Raw genomic sequence first — 20,345 nt, 5'->3', positions numbered from 1 at the left:
CTTTGTGTTTTTGTCCAGCATTATGTGCTGTTTTAAATTATTTTAAACATGTCTATGTAGTGTGCTCATTTCTAAATTCTCATTTCTTATTTCTGTGCAATTTTATAGTGACTATTTAGGCCCCATTCACACTAGCGTATCAGATTCACGTGAGTGAAAAACACACGTGAATCTGGTCCGTGTGTGTTGCGTTATGCATCAGTGTGCTTTTCGAGTGGCATTCGTTATTCACACACTCGCAAAGCACTTTTTTTTTCTATTTTCAATTGAATTGATCCACAAATCACACACCGCACACGGATGTGCATCTGTGTGCAGTGCGTGGTTTTGACGCACCCATAGACTTCAATGGGCGCGTAGATAAGTGAAAACGCACCAACATAGGACATGCAGTGAGTTTCACGCAGCGGACTCTCGCTGCGTGAAAACTCACGTATGTGTGAACGGCCCCACTGAAATCAATGGGTCCGTGTGCTACGCATGATTTCCATGCGCAGCACATAGATGTGATTCACGCTCGTGTGAATGGGGCCTAAGTCTGTTTGCCATTTACATATGTGTGTTAGGGTATGTGCACATGTAAACTGCATTTACGTCTGAAATTACGGAGCTGTTTTCAGGAGAAAATAGCTCCGTAATTTCAGACGTAATTGCTCGTCCTCACATTTTGCGAGGCGTCATTGACGGCCATAATTTAGAGCTGTTCTTCATTGAATTCAATGAAAAACGGCTCAAATTACGTCCAAAGAAGTGTCCTGCACTTCTTTGACGAGGCAGTCATTTTACGCATCGTCGTTTGACAGCTGTCAAACGGCGACGCGTAAATTACAGGTCGTCGGCACAGTACGTCGGCAAACCCATTCAAATGAATGGGCAGATGTTTGCCGACGTATTGGAGCCGTATTTTCAGGCGTAAATCGAGGCATAATATGCCTCGTTTACGCCTGAAAATAGGTCGTGTGAACCCAGCCTTATATTCAATTTTTCAGGGTATGTGGCAATATACATGCGGTGCCCGCCGGGGATCATTAGTTGGCTAGTTTATATTGCCGGTCATACAGCAATTTTTTGGCGTGTGGCACGCAGGAACATCATTGAATATATTTTTTTGTTTTGGTTGTAAGCAGGATATGGTACAGTAAATGGTTTTTGATATTGAGGCCAGAGAGGCACTGTGGAATAGTTAGTTGTCATCAGTTTTTAACCCCTTCAGGACTGAGCCTGTTTTGGCCTTCAGAACTAAGCCGATTTTTTCAAATCTGACATGTGTTACTTTATGTGGAAATAACTTTGGAATGCTTTTACCTATCCAAGTGATTTTGAGACTGTTTTCACGTGACATATTGTAGTTTATGTTAGTGAAAAAACTTGGTTGATAAATTCAATATTTATTTGTGAAAAACACCAAGATTTAGAGAAAATTTGCAAACATTAGCATTTTTCTAAATTGAAATGTATCTGCTTGTAAAACCGATAGTGATACCACACAAAATACTTACTAGTTTACAATTCCCATAGGTCTACTTTATGTTTGCATCGTTTTTTGAACATTCTTTTATTTTTCTAGGACGTTACAAGGCTTAGAACTTTAGCAGCAATTTCTCATATTTTCAAGAACATTTCAAAAGGCTATTTTTTGAGGGACCAGTTCAGTTCTGAAGTGGCTTTGAGGGCCTTATATATTACAAACCCCCATAAATCACCCCATTTTGAAAACTGCACCCCCTCAAAGTATTCAAAACAGCATTCAGAAAGTGTTTTAACCCTATAGGCGTTTCACAGGAATTAAAGCAATGTAGAGGTGAAATTTACAAACTTCATTTTGTCTTGCCAAAATTAATTTGTAATAAAAAAAAATCTGTACCACAGAAGGATTTACCCAAGAAATGCAACTCAATATTTATTGCCCAGATTCTGCAGTTTTTAGAAATATCCCACATGTGGCCCTAGTGTGCTAATGGACTGAAACACAGGCCTCCGAAGGAAAGGAGCACCTAGTGGATTTGAAGAGGTCTTGTAGTGCCAAAACCCCCCAAAAGTGACACCATTTTGGAAACTACACCCCTCAAGGAATTTATCTAGGGGGTATAGTTAGCATTTTGAACCCAAATCACAGTTTTGATTGTAATATGAGACAGAGTAGGATACAAATAGGGAAGAAAATGAAGGGAGAAATTGCTTGGATTTTGTTTGTATTTGTGTATTTTCTACATTTACTGTACCTTTAAGGGCCAGTTGCTTCTATACATGGGTGATATGGGTGGTGGATGATTTTGCTCCTTTAGGCTATGTTCACACGGAGTATTTTGCCGAGTTTTTGGACGCGGAAACCGCGTTGCAAAACTCGGCAAAAACGGCCCGAGAACGCCTCCCATTGATTTCAATGGGAGGCGTCGGCGTCTTTTTCCCGCGAGCAGTAAAACTGCCTCGCGGGAAAAAGAAGCGACATGCCCTATCTTCGGGCGCTTCCGCCTCTGACCTCCCATTGACTTCAATGGGAGGCAGAGAAAGCGTATTTTGCGCTGTTTTATGCCCGCGGCGCTCAATGGCCGCGGGCAAAAAACGGTGCGAAAATCGCCGTGAAAATCGGCGTGCAGGGAGAGGAAAATCTGCCTCAAAGTCCCAAACAGAATTTTGAGGCAGATATTCCTCCCCCAAAATACTCCGTGTGAACATAGCCTAAATAAATGCACTCATATTTAGAAAATAGTTTTATGTGTTTACGCAGATTCCCCTTGTTTAATATAACATTTTGTTTATAGATAACAAAACTATTTAGTTTCACAAAGGTGCAAGAATAGGAGACATCTGTTTTCACAACACGGGGGAGGGGGGGGGGATTACTAAGCAAAAATGCGCAAGAATTCTGATACAAGTTGCGCAGAAAAAAAAAAGTTGCGTACATGGCATACACCAAATTTATAATGTGTTTTAGACAATTATTGCACCTTCTTAAATGGTTTTGAATAGTGTCTTAAAAAGGAATTTGGCTAAGTGGAGTCTTAAAAATGCACTTTTTCTGTGGTGCAAGATATTGGCGTAAAGGAAACAAGTGGCGTAAAGAAAAGAAAAGTGCTGCTCAGTCATTTGCTGACCAGAGACCCTTTAAAATATATAATAGACGCACATAAACAGTAATTCCCTAATATGCTGCTTTTTCCCTGCCTACAGACTGCAACATATTTATGTATGTTTGTTTAATTACATACTTGCTTTATATATGCTATATGTATATAACAAAATACGAAATATAAGTGGAACGAAATCCTTTTTACAGTACTTTTTTTTAAGTAATAAAAGTAATAAGTGTAAATGATAAATTTTAGACTGTTTGTCATCTGTTACCTTCTTTCATCAACAGATAATCTTTTGATTAATTTGATCATTTTCTTCCATTTATCAGAATAAAAGCATCTTCAAGGGTCACTTTTTGTTCATTTCTCAGTTTCTTCCCCAGTTCCTTGCGGTATTTGATCCAGCATCACCTGGACCTGCTCCACGTATTACAGGAGAGAGTAGTAAAATGGTCCAGACAAGGAATCCTGGGAGACATATTCCTGAAGTTAACCAATGATGAGGTAACTATGCTGCTTTTTCAAATACCTTACTTATCTTTATATCTCCACTTTAATATTGTATTTAATTGCATAACTACTGACTTGATATCATAAATCAACAAAAGGGTTTACTTATATTCATAATTTTCTTCATAATTCAATACCTTTATTCCAGGGGTGGGGAACCTTTTTTCTGCCGAGGGCCATTTGGATATTTATAATATCATTTGTGGGCCGTACAAAATGATCAACTTAAAAATGAGCCTGCTATATTTGGTCAAACATTTAATTAATTCACCGTTAATGTGATGACTGGAACTGCTTCTCTGTGGTGAGGCATGTCTGAGTAGGCCGCAGCTCACAGCAAATGCATTTCGGTCCTAACTCTACATGAGGCCGCAGCTAAATGTCTAAATTTTAGGAGCAGGAGGAGAAAGGGTGGAGCCAAGTAGTGTTATTGACTGAATAGGTAGTGTCGGTCAGAGTGAGGTTGGTGCGTGCCGGCCCGAGAGTGGACCAGTCCAGTCACCTGACCTGAATCACCTGACCTCACATCACTGATGATGATGCCGGACGTTCCCAACCGCTGCTTTATTCAATCATTATTGCAAACAAAGTGTGATGACAACAACTGAAAATGGGGCAGGCACTTTAATCCTTCCTTCTTGTAGTGCCAGATTCCTTTTTTATAGAAAAAAAAAACTGAGGCATTAGGATAGGTATGAATGGTACTGTTAAAGGCTATATCCACCTTTGCTACCATTTTTGCTCCAATGCAGACTAAAGTGCACCAGTTAGGCTGCTGCTGCTCCATGGTAACAGACTACAAACAAAACTTGTCTCTAGTCTGATCATGAAATGATGTATTACAGACGCCTCTTTCTAGCCTACTCCTGAGTACTGTTGAAGCATCTATAGTCAGAGCAGGTCGGTATAACTCACATACAGCCTGTTAGAAATCCCTGTGGAGACTTCTGAGCTGCATTTTTGTTCACCTTGCACAGCCACATGTCAGTTTGAGGGGGAGGGGGGGAGACACAGGTACACAGGCTAAATTATTGAGAGAAGAGGGTGAGAGAGAGTAGCTTTACAGGTAATGCCCATTAAGCTCTGAACTTGCAGCTCCACAAGAAGGCATGTCAGAGAAAGAAGGTCTTAATAATAAAACCAACCATATCACTCTCCCCATAGTCAAGTCTCTGCAAAGTGATCATCTGTTTACTGCTGAGCAGCCAATAGAAATAGCTTTCTTCCCTGCTTGTCAGGGAAGGAGCAGAAACTCTGCAGTAACATGGCGATATAGCTGAGGAGGCTCCTTCTTCTTCTCCTCAGCTTGTCAGGATTGTAAAGCTCTTCATCCTGACAGCAGATATGAACCCTGTACATGCCCACTTAGTCTTCATTGTTTTATTTCATTACATTTTCATTGGTTTATAAGGAAGTGCATACTATGAATGACACATAGTATATATTTTCACTACTCTAGATCCCATGTTACCTATCTGCAGGAAAAGTAAAAAGGGACTATACTGTATATTGTCAGGTGTCAGAAGGTGAAGGTGCCTGATTCTGCACAGATTCCACCTCCCCTGCAGCACAGATTAGCAGCAACACCAAGAAAAACATAAGGAAGCAAAAAATATGAGATAGGTATTTTTTTTTTAATGCTAGAAACATTGCCATTTACTTTAAAACAACTATTAACATCATTCCTGGACTTTGTGTATGAAAATGAATAATGTGATAACCTCTCTAAGCATAATTATGGCAGAAATTGTGGGAACAGCCAGATGCTAAAAGGGTTGTCCAATTTAGAAACCCATTTTTATATACCCTATCAGGGAATTCAGCGGTAATAGAGGGGTATCCTCTGTCCGGCATCCTCCTCTCTTGGCCAGAGTGAAGAGCGTCTCTCTCTCTCAGACGACCTATTGATTTGAATGGGAAATGTGTCATATTTAATGTCCCCTGTGGTGGCACTGCAGGGTAACTGAATTCTTAGGCACCATGCACACGACTGTAATTTTTAACCACAATTACGTAATCTGTAATTACGGATGAAATTGCTGACCCATTCATTTTTATTGGCCACGGACACCTTTTAGAAATGATCCGCAAAATATAGAACATGTCCTATTCTTGTACACAATGGCATCACGGACTCGCCCTTAGAAGTCTATGGGCGCTTCCACAATTGCGTCATGGCTACGGATGTGTATCCGTAGCTGTTGAATCAGTATTTGCAGACAGTAAAAACTATTACGGTTGTATGCATGAGGCCTTACTGCTTGGTTTCCCCACCGATAACAATTGATCCCTGGGGACCCAGCAGGGGGATGTTATGCGTTATGCTTTTTGTCAGGGGACCCTTCTAACAAGTAGTGATTGTCCAAAGCGAAGTACCCCTTTAAATATATTTCTTAAATATCTCGCTGCTGAGGTTGAGCTATCTATCCACCCCTTTCCACCCTTTATCTATATTATGTTATTAGGGAACACCCTTTATAGGCAAAGCTACTCTTCAGTTTTGGCCAAAGCTTCAGTAGTGACACCCATAATTATGTAATAACCACATTAAATGTTAATGTAAGCACTATTTTACTATTTTTTTATTTTAAAGAACAATTTCTTGGACTACTATGTTGCATACTTGAAAGACTTACCAGAAAGTATATCAGTGATCCACATTGTGGTTCTTAAAGAGGTAAGTGTATTATATAGGCTATGGAAAGTAAACTGCTGCAGTACATCATCATAGCCCCTTCCTGTCTCTAATGACAGGTGCCAAAATGGGGGAATTTTACTTAAAGAGAACCTTTCATCTCCCCGTACATGTGCAGCATGTAATGGGGAGGGCTGCACAAAACCTGGGGCACTTTACATTTTTTTTCTACCTCCCTCCGTTATTAAGATATCGGTGCCGTTGTATTTGGCGCCCGATATTTAAATAACCCCCTGAACAGTCAACGGGGCGTGTACTGCCAAGGGGGCGTGTAACTATGGCTGTGACACTGTCTAATCAGATATGGACAGTGTTACAGCAAGAGCGAGGAGAGAGTGTGCGATCGCAGTCTTTTCACCCGAACTGGCAAGGGCGTGTCACTGCTACGGACAGTGTAAGAGCTGTGGAGCGCTTGCACTGTCTCTTCAGCTCTTGTGAGAGATCAGTCTTGTACTTTGTCTGCCGAACTGGCAAGGGGGTGTGTCACTGCTTCGGACAGTGTAAGAGCTGAGGAGCGCTTGCACTGTCCATAGCAGTGACACGTCCACTTGCCAGTTCGGCAGAAGACTAATCTTGAAAGCTGAAGAGTGAGAGTGGGAGCGTGTGCGCGCACGCGCGTACACTCTCTCTCCTCGCTCTTGCTGTAACACTGTCCATATTTGATTGGACAGTGTCACAGCCATAGTAACACGCCCCCTTGCCAGTACACGCCCCGTTGACTGTTCAGGGGGTTATTTAAATATCGGGCACCAAATATAACGGCACCGATATCTAAATAACGGAGCGAGGTAGAATTTTTTTTTAAAGTGCCCCGGGGTTTGTTCAGCCCTCCCCATTACATTCTGCACTCAGCTGCACATGTATGGGGAGGTGAAAGGTTCTCTTTAAACACACCCCCTCTCTCCTATTACTTGAATCACTTTTGCTTCTAAAGGGAGCTGTTTGGGTAATAGGTACACATACATTGATCACATACTGTAAATGTAATTCGATGACATATAAACAATGCAACCGCAGGCTATATGATAGAACTGTACTAAAAATCTGATTAATAGTAAAAGCTGAAATGGGGAATTGTCCGAAAATGTTAACGCTGTTTCATTTAAAGGTTCGCATTTTCATTAGTCAGAACCAATCAATCATTTGAAAAACATATTGATGAGAATCATTATTAATAACAATTATCATTATGCGTATGGGCACCTACCAGGAGAAAAATAATAATTAAACCACAGTGACACTTTAACCCCTTTACTACTCTAGGGGTGTAACCTTTAACCATTTTATTTCCCTAAATCACCGCATTAAATACCATTACACTCTACCAGCACTCATGAGGGGCACTAAATTGGCACTATTCGTAGGAAGCGCTCTGCTGGCTGTGACGGTGTTATTAACGGGGGAACTCTGTCTGTCGTTATATGGGTGTATTATTTATGCACGTATAGCATCATTATATATTAGTGTAGTATGGCAAAGTTTTTTATGTGTACTGTATGATGGCATTTGTTATGTGTATAGTATAGCAGCATAATCTATGAATAATGTATGGTGACAATATTTATTCACTATATAATGAGGGCACTGACTGTTTCTATCAAGTGTGTGTGTGCGATGCATATTCAGAACCATACCTGTGACTCCCCCTTAACATAATCTTGCGAACTCCCCTGGCTTTCTTTACAAAGTAGTTCTAGTAGCAAGATAAACACCATTTGTGGCAAGCACTGAGCATTATCATAGTATCTATCTGTCTCCTGACTAGGCTGAAGAAGACCTCAAATCCGATCTTTACATTCTGCTTTTCCATGTAGTTCAACGCATCCCTGAATATCTTATTCTATTGCAGGTGAGACTAATATATGTTATTTCTATCTGAATAAAAAAAACGAAAGAACTCTAGCAGGATGTGATGTGAGCTGCTTGATACATTAGTATCACCAGTAAAATAGATGAAATGATTACAATCCCCAGTTAGTCAAAAACTTGTCACCCCTCGTGGAGTACTTAAATCTTTACAGACCATGATGAAGAATAAGCACAAGGAAGAGACTCATTCAGGACCCAGATCTATTAGCCAGGAGGAGGAACGGCTATAAAGATTTCCTCTCTCTCTTTCTGGAGGAACTGTTTTATCCATGCAGAGCCCATTGATTCCAATGAGAACTGTGTAATGCTTCTTTTTTCCTGCAGGGGCACTGCAGGGATATTAAAAATTTGTTGCAGCGTTCCCCAAAATTTTACAGCTGATCTCTGCAGCTCTGGGACACCCTGTGATCAGTTTATCATCGGAGGACCCTTCTAACAAAAATTAATGGTCCAAAGCCAACAACCCTGTGAAGTGCAATTCACAATTTTTTTTAATGGTTCCCAATTAACATTAAAGAGACTCTGTCACCACATTATAAGTGCCCTATCTCCTACATAAGGAGATCGGCGCAGTAATGTAGGTGACAGCAGTGATTTTTATTTTTAAAAAAAACGATCTATTTTCACCACTTTATTAGCGATTTTAGATTTATGCTAATGAGTTGCTTAAAGCCCAAGTGGGCGTGTTTTTACTTTAGACCAAGTGGGCGTTCTACAGAGGAGTGTATGACGCTGACCAATCAGCGTCATGAACTCCTCTCCATTCATTTACTCAGCGCAAAGAGATCCTGCTAGATCCTTATGTGCTGTCTTATACTAACACATTAATGATACTGAAGTGTTTAGACAGTGAATAGACATTCCACGGGATGTCTATTCACAATCTCTGCACTTCGTTACTGTTTCTATGGTAGTTACAGCAGAGGACGCGTAATCTCGTTGTAACCTGTCATTTACCGCGTAATCTCGCGAGATCACGCTTCCTCTGCTGTAACCATAACAGACAGAGTAACAAAGTGCAGAGATTGTGAATAGACATCCTGTGGAATGTCTATTCACTGTCTAAACACTTCAGTATCGTTACTGTGTTAGTATAAGACAGCACATAGGGATCTAGCAGGATCCCTCTGCGCTGAGTAAATGAATGGAGAGAAGTGTATGACGCTGATTGGTCACTGATTGGTCAGCATCATACACTGCTCTGTACAACGCCCACTTGGTCTAAAGTTGAAATACGCCCACTTCAGGACGAAGCCGATTTTTCAAATCTGACATGTGTCCTTTTATGTGGTAATAACTCCGGAATGCTTTTGCCTATCCAAGTGATTCTGAGATTGTTTTCTCGTGACATATTGTACTTTATGTTAGGGAAAAAATTTGGTCGATAAATTCAATATTTATTTGTAAAAAACACCAAGATTTGAAGAAAATTTGCATTTTTCTAAATTGAAATGTATCTGCTTGTAAAACAGATAGTAATACCACACAAAATAGTCACTAGTTAACATTTCCCATATGTCTACTTTAGTTTGGCATCGTTTTTTGAACATTCTTTTATTTTTCTAGGACGTTACAAGACTTAGAACTTTAGCAGCGATTTCTCATATTTTCAAGAAAATTTCAAAAGGCGATTTTTACAAGGACCAGTTCAGTTCTGAAGTGGCTTTGAGGTCCTTATATATTAGAAAGTCCCCATAAATCACCCCATTTTGAAAACTGCACCCCTCCAAGTATTCAAAACAGCATTCAGAAAGTGTTTTAACCCTTTAGGCGTTTCACAGTAATTAAAGCAAAGTAGAGGTGAAAGTTACAAATTTCATTTTTTTTTTACAAAATTCATTTGTAATACATTTTTTTTTGTACCACTGAAGGTTTTACCCGAGAAATGTAACTTATTATTTATTGCCAAGATTCTGCAGTTTTTAGAAATATCCCACATGTGGCCCTAGTGCGCTAATTTACTGAAATACAGGCCTCAGAAGCAAAGGAGCACCAGTGGATTTTGGGGCCTCCTTTTTTTTAGCATATATTTTAGGTACCATGTCAGGTTTGAAGAGGTCTTGTGGGGCCAAAACAATAAAGACCCCCCAAAAGTGACCTCATTTTGGAAACTACACCCCTCAGGGAATTTATTTAGGGGTATAGCATTTTGAACCCACAGTTTTTTTGCTAAATTTATTTGAATTAGTATGTGAAGATGAAAATCTACTTTTTTTCTGAAAAAACGTAGAAATTTTTTATTTTTTCAAGGAATAAAAGAGAAAAAACACCCCAACATATGTAAAGCAATTTCTCCCGATTATAGCAATACCCCATATGTGGTAATAAACTGCTGTTTGGACCCACAGCAGGACTCAGAAGGGAAGGAGCACCATTTGGATTTTGAAATTCTGATTTTGCTGGAATAGTTTTCAGTGCCGTGTCGCGTTTGAAATGCACTGGAGGGAACAAAATAGTGGAAACCCCCAGAAAGTGACCCCATTTTGGAAACTACACTCATCAAGGAATTTTTCTAGGGGTAAAGTTAGCATTTTGACCCAACAGTTGTTTTGCTGAATTCATTGGAATTATTCTGTAAAGGTAAAAATCTACTTTTTTTCAGAAAAAAGGTAGCCATTTTTAATTTTTACAAGGAATAAAGGAGAAAAAGCACCCCAACATTTGTAAAACAATTTCTCCCGATTACGGAAATATGTCATATGTGGTAATAAACTGCTGTTTGGACCCATAGCAGGGCTTAGAAGGGAAGGAGCGCTATTTGTCTTTTGGAGCTCAAATTTAGCTGAACTGGTTTTTGGGTGCCAAAACAGTGGAAACCCCCCAAAAGTGGAAATTACACCACTTAAAGAATCTATCTAGGGATATAGTGGGCATTTAGACCCCACAAGTCTTTTGCAGGATTTATTAGAATTAGGCCGTGAAAATGAATATCAACATTTCTTCCACTAAAATGTTGCATTTTTTCAATTTCACAAAGGATAAAGGGGGTACAAGCACCCCAACATTTGTAAAGCAATTTCTCCCGAGTACGGCAATACCCCACGTGTGGTCATAAATGGTTTTTCATTAGAAAGTAATTAACCCTTTCTGGACTGATCCATTTTTTCTTTTCCTTTTTAGTTTTTTCCTCCCCGTGTTCCAAGAGCCACAACTTTTTTATTTTTCAGTCAATAGAGCGGTATGAGGGCTTATTTATTGAGGGACGAGCGTTCGTTTTTATTGGTACCATTTTTTGGTACATACAACTTTTTGAGCACTTTTTATTACACTTTTAGGTAGAGCCGAGGTGACCAAAAAACAGTGATTTTTTCCATTTTAAATGCTTTATTTTTCACGTGAGACGCTCCATACATCACCCCCCACACTACGACATGCTATGTCGTGGTGCGCGCAGGGGTTAATGTGCAGCAGATGGTGCAGAGTGAAAATTACAATTTTCCACTCATATGCCATTTTAGTGCACTACATGTTATGCCCAGTTTGTGCCACTGAAGACAAATACCTCATAAAATATTAACCGGGTTCTCCCGGGTATGGCGATGCCATAGCTATGGACGTAAACTGGTGTTTAGGCACGCTGCAGGGCTCAGAAGGGAGGGAGCGCCATTTGGCTTTTGGGGCGCAGATGTAGCTTGGTAGTTCTGTTTGGGGTTTTACTGGTGTTTCAGTTTATAATGTGGTGGCATATGTTATCTGTGCGGAGTACATCAGGGTATAATAAGAGGGTATAATAATGAGGTAAATAAATAATCCGCAGATATGTGGCCGGTGTCGCACTGATAAATCGCGCCCAATCTTATCCGCTTTTGGAACACTCTGCACATTTTGCATCGCCATATTCTGAGAGCCAGAACTGTTTTATTTTTTCTCCACCGGAGCTGTGTGAGGGTTTATTCTTTGCGGGACAATCTGTAGTTTTCATTGGTACCATTTTGGGGTACCAGAAATTTTTTTGATCACGTTTTATTCCATTTTTTGGCAAGCAAGGTGAACAAAAAACATCAATTCTGACAATGTTTTTTATTCTTTTTTTTAATGGCGTTCACCCTGGGCTATAAATTACCATTATATTTTATTCTGCGTGTCGGTATGATTACGGCGATACCATATGTATATAATTTTTTTATGTTTTGCAGCGTTTGTGCAATAAAATCACTTATTTATAAAATGAATTATTTTTTGTGTCACCATATTCTGAGAGCGATAACTTTTTTATTTTTCAGTCAAAAACGCGGTGTAAGGGCTTGTTTTTTGCGGGACGGGTTGTAGTTTGTATTGGTACCATTTTGGCATACATGCGACTTTTTGATCACTTTTTATTGTATATTTTGGGAGGGTTGGTAACCAAAAAATGGTGATTCGGGCACTGTTTTTCGTTTATTTTTTTCGCGGTGTTCACCGTGCGGGAAAAATAATATTACAGTTTTATAGTTGGGGTCGTTACGAACGCGGTGATACCAAATATGTGTACTTTTTTTAACGTGTTCATTTTTTCCTATAATAAAAGACTTATTATAGGAAAAAAAGCATTCTTTGTTTATGTCACTTCTAACTTTTATTTTTACACTTTTTAAAAACATTTTTATTATCTTTTTTTTACTTTTTTTACCTGTCCCACTAGGGGACACTTAGACTTGCAGCTCTGATCGCTGCTGGAACACATTACACTACAATGTAGTGTAATGTGTTCTAACTGTCATTGTGACGTAACTGTCACACTGACAGGAAGCACCGGAGGATCGGCCGGAGGCTGATCCTCCGAGGCTTCCGTACATTGCAACCCGGAGGTCATTGTCTGGCCTCTGGTTGCCGTGAGAAGGATCGCCAGCCCCCACAAATACATGCGGGGGGCTGGCGATCCGCTGTAAACCTCTTCAATGTGGTGATCGCAATCGACCACCGCATCGAAGGGGTTAATTGCAGATTTCAGCGGTGACAGGCCGCTGATCGGCAACGGGGAGAGCAGGGCTGACACCCTGCACAGTTAACCGCCGCTGCGGTGTAGCGCCGCGCGGCGGTTAACTGTCAAAGCACTGACGTTATTGCACGTCAAGGTGCGCGAAGTTACTGCACACATTGACGTGCATTAACGTCAAGGTGCGGGAAGGGGTTAAGCAACTCATTAGAATAAATCTAAAATCACTAATAAAGTGGTGAAAATAGATTGTTTTTTTAAATAAAAAGCATTAAAGTCACCTACATTATAGCGCCGATCTCCTTATGTAGGAGATAGGGTACTTATAATGTGGTGACAGAGGAGTTTTCTCACAAAATATATTTATGGCATATCAACAGCAAGCTGTTTCCATAACATTCATAGACTAGACTAGAGCTGCGTACATGTATGGTCATATCTCCATTCAATCTCCGCCTGGATGCCACCTCAATGGGGGAACCCCGGTACCATAAATAGATATGCTATAAATGTATTTTGTGGGAAAAAAACTTTAATGTTTATGTCTTCAAAACAATTATAAGCACTTGGATATAGTTATGAAATTTCTAAATATATTAGAATTGTAAGTCATTAAATTGTAAAAACTGCCTGCCTAGCCTATTAAATAAAGTTGTATTTCAGCTGCTTATTTCCTCCTTTTCTAGAATATCCTGAAATATACAGAACATGAGCACCCGGATTATTACCTGCTGCTGGTTTGTGTCCAAAGGCTGCGTGTTTTCATATCACACTACAGCGTTCTCTTCCAATACAATGAAGATTTGTTAATCCAGAAAAGGAAAAAACTTAAGAAGTATGTTTTCATAAACAATAAAGTAATTAGTGTTTTTTTTAAATATATATATATATATATATATATATATATATATATATATATATATATAATAGTGTATTAAAATGCTTTAACCCCTTAATGACCGTGCCTGATAGGGTCTTAATTACCAGCTACATTTCAGTTTTTACCTCTCTGCATTTCAGCAGCCGTAACTTTTTTATTTTTTCATTGACGTGGCCGTATGGGGCCTTGTTTTATGCGGGTGAAATTGTAGAATTTTTTCCCCATAGTTTGGAGTTGAAAAAAAAATATTTTTATGGCGTGAATATAAGAAAATGCGATTCTCTGCATCGTTTTTCTTGTTTAATTTTTATCCCGTTCACATTTCACACTAAATAACCTGTTAGATTAATTCTTCAGGTAACATAGTGTGCCCGAACAGCAGGTTTACTGAACAGACAGCCCTGGGGTCCTTTGTAGGTCCCCAGGGCTGACTGCAGAGGGATACCCCGGTGTTTGATCACGTCACCTTGTTTCCGATGACGAGATAAAAGCGGGGAGTTCCTTTGATCTTGCCGCGGTCACAGACCACGGCGATCAAAGGGTCAAACAACTGGGGTCCGAATGTTTTCTGACCCCAGCTGTATTCAGCAGGCTTCTCTAAGATGAGGAGCTGTTAGTTACAGGAGTCACAGGAGTGCTCATCAGCTTCTTCTCGCTGTAGACTAAGGACATGCACCGCCTGCCGTCAAAAGACGGTGGGCGGTCGTTAAGGTGTCAAAGGGTTAAATGCTTTAAAGGCCTATTTACTTGTATGGGGATGATCTGCAGTACTACTGTAAACACAGCCCATAGACAGAACTCATACTGTTTCTGGAAAACAATCCAACATTCAGGAGCAGTTGCCACCTCTTAGGCTGGGTTCACACAAGCACATTAACGTCCGTAATGGACGGACGTATTTCGGCCGGAAGTCCCGGACCGAACTCAGTGCAGGGAGCCGGGCTCCTAGCATCATAGTTATGTACGATGCTAGGAGTCCCTGCCTCTCTGCAGGACAACTGTCCCGTACTGTAATCATGTTTTCAGTACGGGACAGTAGTTCCACGGAGAGGCAGGGACTCCTAGCGTCGTACATAACTACGATGCTAGGAGCCCGGCTCCCTGCACTGAGTTCGGTCCGGGACTTCCGGCCGAAATACGTCCGTCCATTTAGGACGTTAATGTGCTCGTGTGAATCCAGCCTTACTTTTCATGCATCTGTTACAATGCATTTGGAAAGTCTTATGACCCATTCAAGTTTTTTACATTTTGTTATATTGAGACCTTGTGCTAAAATAAAGAAAATTCAAGTTTTCCTCATCATTATGCACTCAATACCCCATAATGACAAAGTGAGTATAGAATGTTAGTAATCTTTGCAAACTTTTTGAAAAGGAAAAACTAAAATATTGCACTGACAAGTATTCAGACACTTTACTCAGTACTTAGTTGAAGCACCTTTGGCAGCGTTAGCAGCCTCCAGTCTTCTTGGGTATGATGCCACAAGGTTTTCACACATGGATCTGGGTATTTTCTGCCATTCTTCTCTGCAGATCCTCTCAAGCTCTGTCAGGTTGGATGGGCACCATCGGTGGACAGCCATTTTCAGAGATGTTTGATAGGGTTCAAGTCAGGGGTCTGGCTAAGCCACTCAAGGACATTCACAGAGTTGTCCCTAAGCCACACGAGTGTTGTCTTGGCTGTGTGCTTAGGGTCATTGTCTTGTTGCAAGGTGAACCTTCGGTCCAGTCTGAGGTCCAGAGCACTCTGGATCAGGTTTCATTAAGAATATCTCTGTACTTTGCTCCATTCATCTTTCCCTCAACTCTGACCTGTCTCCCTGTCCCAGCCACTGAAAAACACCCCCACAGCATGATTCCGCCACCACCATGACTCACTGTAGGGATGATATTGGGCAGGTGATGAGCAGTGCCTGGTTTCTTCCAGACATGACACTTAGAACTGAGGCCAAAAAGTTCACAATCTTGGTTTCATCAGACCACAGAATTTTGTTTCTCACAACTTTTTACTAACGGTCCTTTAGGTGCTTTTTTGCAAACTCCAGGCGGACTTTCATGTGTCTTTTACTGAGGAGAGGCTTCTTTCTGGCCACTCTGCCATAAACCACAGATTGGTGGAGTGCGGCAGTGATGGTTGACCTTCTGGAAGTTTCTCCCATCTGCACACGGGATCTTTGGAGCTCAGTCAGAGTGACCATTGGGTTCTTGATCACCTCTCTTACCAAGGCCCTTCTCCCCCGATTACTTCATTTCGTGGGGAGGCCAGCTCTAGGAACAGTCCTGGTTGTTCCAAACTTCTTCCATTTAAGAATTATGGAGGCCACTGTGCTCTTGGGAACATTCAGCACAGCAGATTTTTTTTTTGTACCCTTCTCCAGATCTGTGCCTCCTACACAATACTGTCTCTGAGCTCTACAAGAAGTTTTTTCCTCCTCAGGGCTTGGTTTTTGCTCTGATATGCATTGTCAGCTATGAGACCGTATATAGACAGGGGTGTGTCTTTCCAAATCATGTCCAATCAAATGAATTTACCACAAGTGGACTCCAATCAAGATGTAGAAACATTCTAGATGATCTAGATAAATGGGAGGCCCCCAGAGCTATATGTCAAGTGTTATAATAAAGGGTCTGAATACTTATTAGCCATGCGTAATTAGAGTTTTTCATTTTTAATAAATTTACAAACATTTCTAAAATTCTGTTTTCAATATGGGGTATTGAGTACAAAATGATGCAGAAAATCTTGAATTATTTTTTTTATTTTAGAACAAGGCCTATGTGAAAAAAGTGAAAGGATCTGAAGACATTGCAACAGTATGTATGCATGCATTGTATGTAGATATAAATTTGTTTGTAATAAATTAGAAACAGAAAGGACACTGGGTAAGACATGATTATGTACCTGTGCAGGGGCGTAGCTAGGGGCTGGGCATATGGGGCCCCTGGTGCAGGGTGCCAGTGTGTTTGCTAAAAAGTCACTTTTCCTTGGCCAGGATATTTAGATACAGGGTTAGGGCAGAAAACTTAACCTTAGCCCCGGGAGATGGAAAGTCTGGCTACATCTCTGTCCTTGGAATTGAATATTGAATTTTGACTTGCTACCACTATGACCATGGGGTGTCTTATTTCTGGAACTTTCAGACGTCTTTTATACAAAGTCTCCTGGAACTGGATACGTAATCTGTGTTATTAAGATGATGCCGAAACTTGTTTAATTCTGCAGCGACATGACCCTTAGGCCGGATTTACACGAACGTGTGCGTTTTGCGTGCGCAAAAAACGCGGCGTATTTCGCGTGCAAAAGGTACTTAACAGCTCCGTGTGTCATCACCATATGATGCGTGGCTGCGTGATTTTCGCGCAGCCGCCATCATTATGACACTCTGTTTGTATGTTTGTAAACAGAAAAGCACGTGGTGCTTTTCTGTTTTCATTCATACTTTTTACTGCTGTTGCGCGAATCATGCGCGTCACACAGCAGTTCTTCTGCGTGCTGCGCGTGATTTTCACACACCCATTGACTTCAATGGGTGCGTGATGCGTGAACAACGCACAAATATAGGACATCTCGTGAGTTTTACACAGCGGAGACACACTGCGTGAAACTCACGGACAGTCTGCACGGCCCCATAGACTAACATAGGTCCACTCGAGGCGCGTGAAAATCACGCGCGTTGCACTGACGTATATCACGTTCGTCTAAATAAGCCCTTAAACAAATAAGATTCTATAGTGAGAGAAAGATGACAGATTATTCGGAGGGGCCTTGGTACATATGTTAACAATGACAGAGTTAGGAATAGACTGTAAACTTAGGCTGGTTTCACATCATGTACTTGTTGCGCAATTTCGGTTACTGAATCTGCAGCGAAAATCAGCAACAAAGTACAATCCAATGGAAGTATATGGGGTTTTAACAGACCCCATTCATATACAGCATAAACAATCCACAGCATGCCCTATCTGCTGCAGATCTCAGCTGTTCAGTTTGTTTTGACAAAAGAGGAAAGTCAGGCTGACCCAATACACTGGGTTGACTCAAGCATGCTTGAGAAAGGGGCAGTCTCCCAAAACGTAGCACCAGGCGTAGTGAGACGCCGATCCATCTACCATCCTCCATGTGTAGTCTCTGCCGTTTTGTGTATGAAAAGAGGAACCAGGAAATTAAAGTATGAAACCGGACCATCGAATGGGCTCTAGCACATTGGGTGATATAATTCACTATCATAATTACATGATCAAATATTGTTTTTGACATACCTTTTTCTATAAATGAATTTATATATTGCAAGCTCCAGTCATGATTCGTGCTACTTTATATACACACTACGTTAATAAGAGACTTTGGGAAGCGTCCCTCATAGCACGTTACACCCATATGTTAGTTTGAAAAGGTCTTATATAATTTTCAGCTTACACCGATATGTGATTGGTATTGCAATTCAGCTCTATTCACTTGACTAGGAAGACTTGCAATACCACACACAGTCCTTGGACAGATGTGGCACTGTTTCTGGGAAAAAACAGATCACTTTTTCTAATCCTGGGCAACATTTTTAAAGTTAAACTGCACACTGTTATTGAAAGTATTCACAATTGTATCCATTTCTAACCTGAGCAGTAACTTTTGCATAAATGATTATCTTGTCTCTTAGGTCATCACTGATTAAACTGTACAAAGGCCTCGCTTCTCAGTGTACAGTGACTGGTCAGGACGTTCCTCCCAGTCTGCCAAATTCTGTGAACATTAAAGAAAATGCTTCCCAGTCTGATGAGACAATCCAACCCTACACCACAACATTGGGCTCCTCTTCATCAGTCATGTAAGTTCACCCATAATGGAGATTACTGGGAGCTGAATGGGAGGTTATGATCACAAAGGGGTATTTGAAGGAAATAATAAACATTTCAAATCTAAACCAAATCAGAACCAAAATCTTGTTACTTGAAATGATCAAAATAACCAAACAATTAAAGAGCAATGCCATCCAAAATGGGCTTAATATTAATTATTTTAACTTTTCTATGAACTTGAGGTCTGTCGATCAGAAGGGTAAAACTGGCGCTATTATCACTTCAATTGAGTATGGACAGAAATGGTAAATTCTCAACACACATTCCACTTTGATTACTGCTGGTTTTAGTAAAGCAGTGGCTGCGAGCCGTGTCTGTCGTAACAACATGCTCCATATGACCACTTTAAAGGCTATGTACACCTTTGAAAACTTTGTTTTTTTTAAATAAAAATGTGTGATTGGTGCACCTTTGTAATTAAATGTTATTAAAAATAACTTTTACTTTTTGAGATACAGCTGCTTTGTATCCTGTATACAGAGCAGCTGTATCTAGCGCTGAAACCTGTATCCATCAGTGTCAACGGGTCCTGCTTATCTGTGACAAACAGGATCAAACTGTTATCGATCACATCTAAGTGGTGGGCAGGACCCGCTGTTACTAAACCCATCAGTGCCGCTGAACTGACGGATTCAGGTCTCAGCACAAGATAAAGCTGCTCTGTATACAGTAAACAAAGCAGTTGTATCTCGAAAAGTTAAAATAATTTTTAATAAAAAGTTGCATAAATCACACTGATACACATTTTTATTAAAATAATAATAACTAGCTTTTATACCCGGCGTTGCTCGGGTGGTTGACTTACAGTATAGATAGAGTAAAAGCTCACTATTTAAATACCCAATTATGTGTTGTAAGGCCCCATGCAAACGACCGTAGAATTCGTCCGTAATTACGGACCCATTCACTTCTATTGCCAATGGACACCTTCCTGTATATTTACAGGAAGGTGTCCGTGCCGTAGAAAGGCTCCGCAAAAGATAGAACATGTCCTGTTTTTGCTTTTTACGGACCGTGCTCCCATACTTTATATGGGAGCACGACCCGCATAATAATTAGAGAGTATTAAAAGTTAACTTACCTGCTTCTTCCTCCAGTCCGACCTCCCGGGATGACGTTTCATCACATGTGACCGCTGCAGCCAATCACAGGCTGCAGCGGTCACATGGACTACCGCCTCATCCAGGGAGGTCGGACTGGATGTCAAGAGAGACGCGTCACCAAGACAAATGTACGTATGAACTTCTTTTACTTTCAATCACTGCGGAAACTCTGCCCGAAAGGGCTGCCCCTTCTCTCTTTCCAGCACTGATAGGGTATGTTCACACGCCCTATTTACGGACGTAATTCGGGCGTTTTACGTCTCGATTTACGTCCGAAAATACGGCTCCAAACTGCCGGCAAACATCTGCCCATTGAAATCAATGGGGTTACGATGCTCTGTGCACACTGGCTTTTTTTTTAAGCGCTGCTGTCAAAAGTCGGCGAGTAAAAAGACGCCCGCATCAAAGAAGTGCATGTCACTTCTTGAGATGTAATTGGAGCTGTT

At 40.7% G+C, this 20,345-nt stretch overlaps 1 protein-coding gene across 1 annotated transcript in view; it reads left to right on the top strand.

The window, feature by feature from the left end:
- The window catches only part of ARHGEF33 (Rho guanine nucleotide exchange factor 33), a 154,169-nt gene that overhangs the window by 114,398 nt on the left and 19,426 nt on the right, over positions 1–20,345 (top strand). The window contains exons 9-13 of the mRNA XM_075864428.1: positions 3,446–3,578; positions 6,178–6,261; positions 8,045–8,128; positions 13,750–13,898; positions 18,598–18,765. Coding sequence (XP_075720543.1) covers positions 3,446–3,578; positions 6,178–6,261; positions 8,045–8,128; positions 13,750–13,898; positions 18,598–18,765 — 618 coding nt within the window. The remainder of the gene's footprint in view (positions 1–3,445; positions 3,579–6,177; positions 6,262–8,044; positions 8,129–13,749; positions 13,899–18,597; positions 18,766–20,345) is intronic.

This window comes from Rhinoderma darwinii, chromosome 4 (genome assembly GCF_050947455.1).
Source record: "Rhinoderma darwinii isolate aRhiDar2 chromosome 4, aRhiDar2.hap1, whole genome shotgun sequence".
Taxonomy (NCBI): Eukaryota; Metazoa; Chordata; class Amphibia; order Anura; family Rhinodermatidae; genus Rhinoderma; species Rhinoderma darwinii.
The sequence above is the reverse complement of the archived record's forward strand: the minus strand, read 5'-3'. Positions and strand labels throughout refer to the sequence as shown.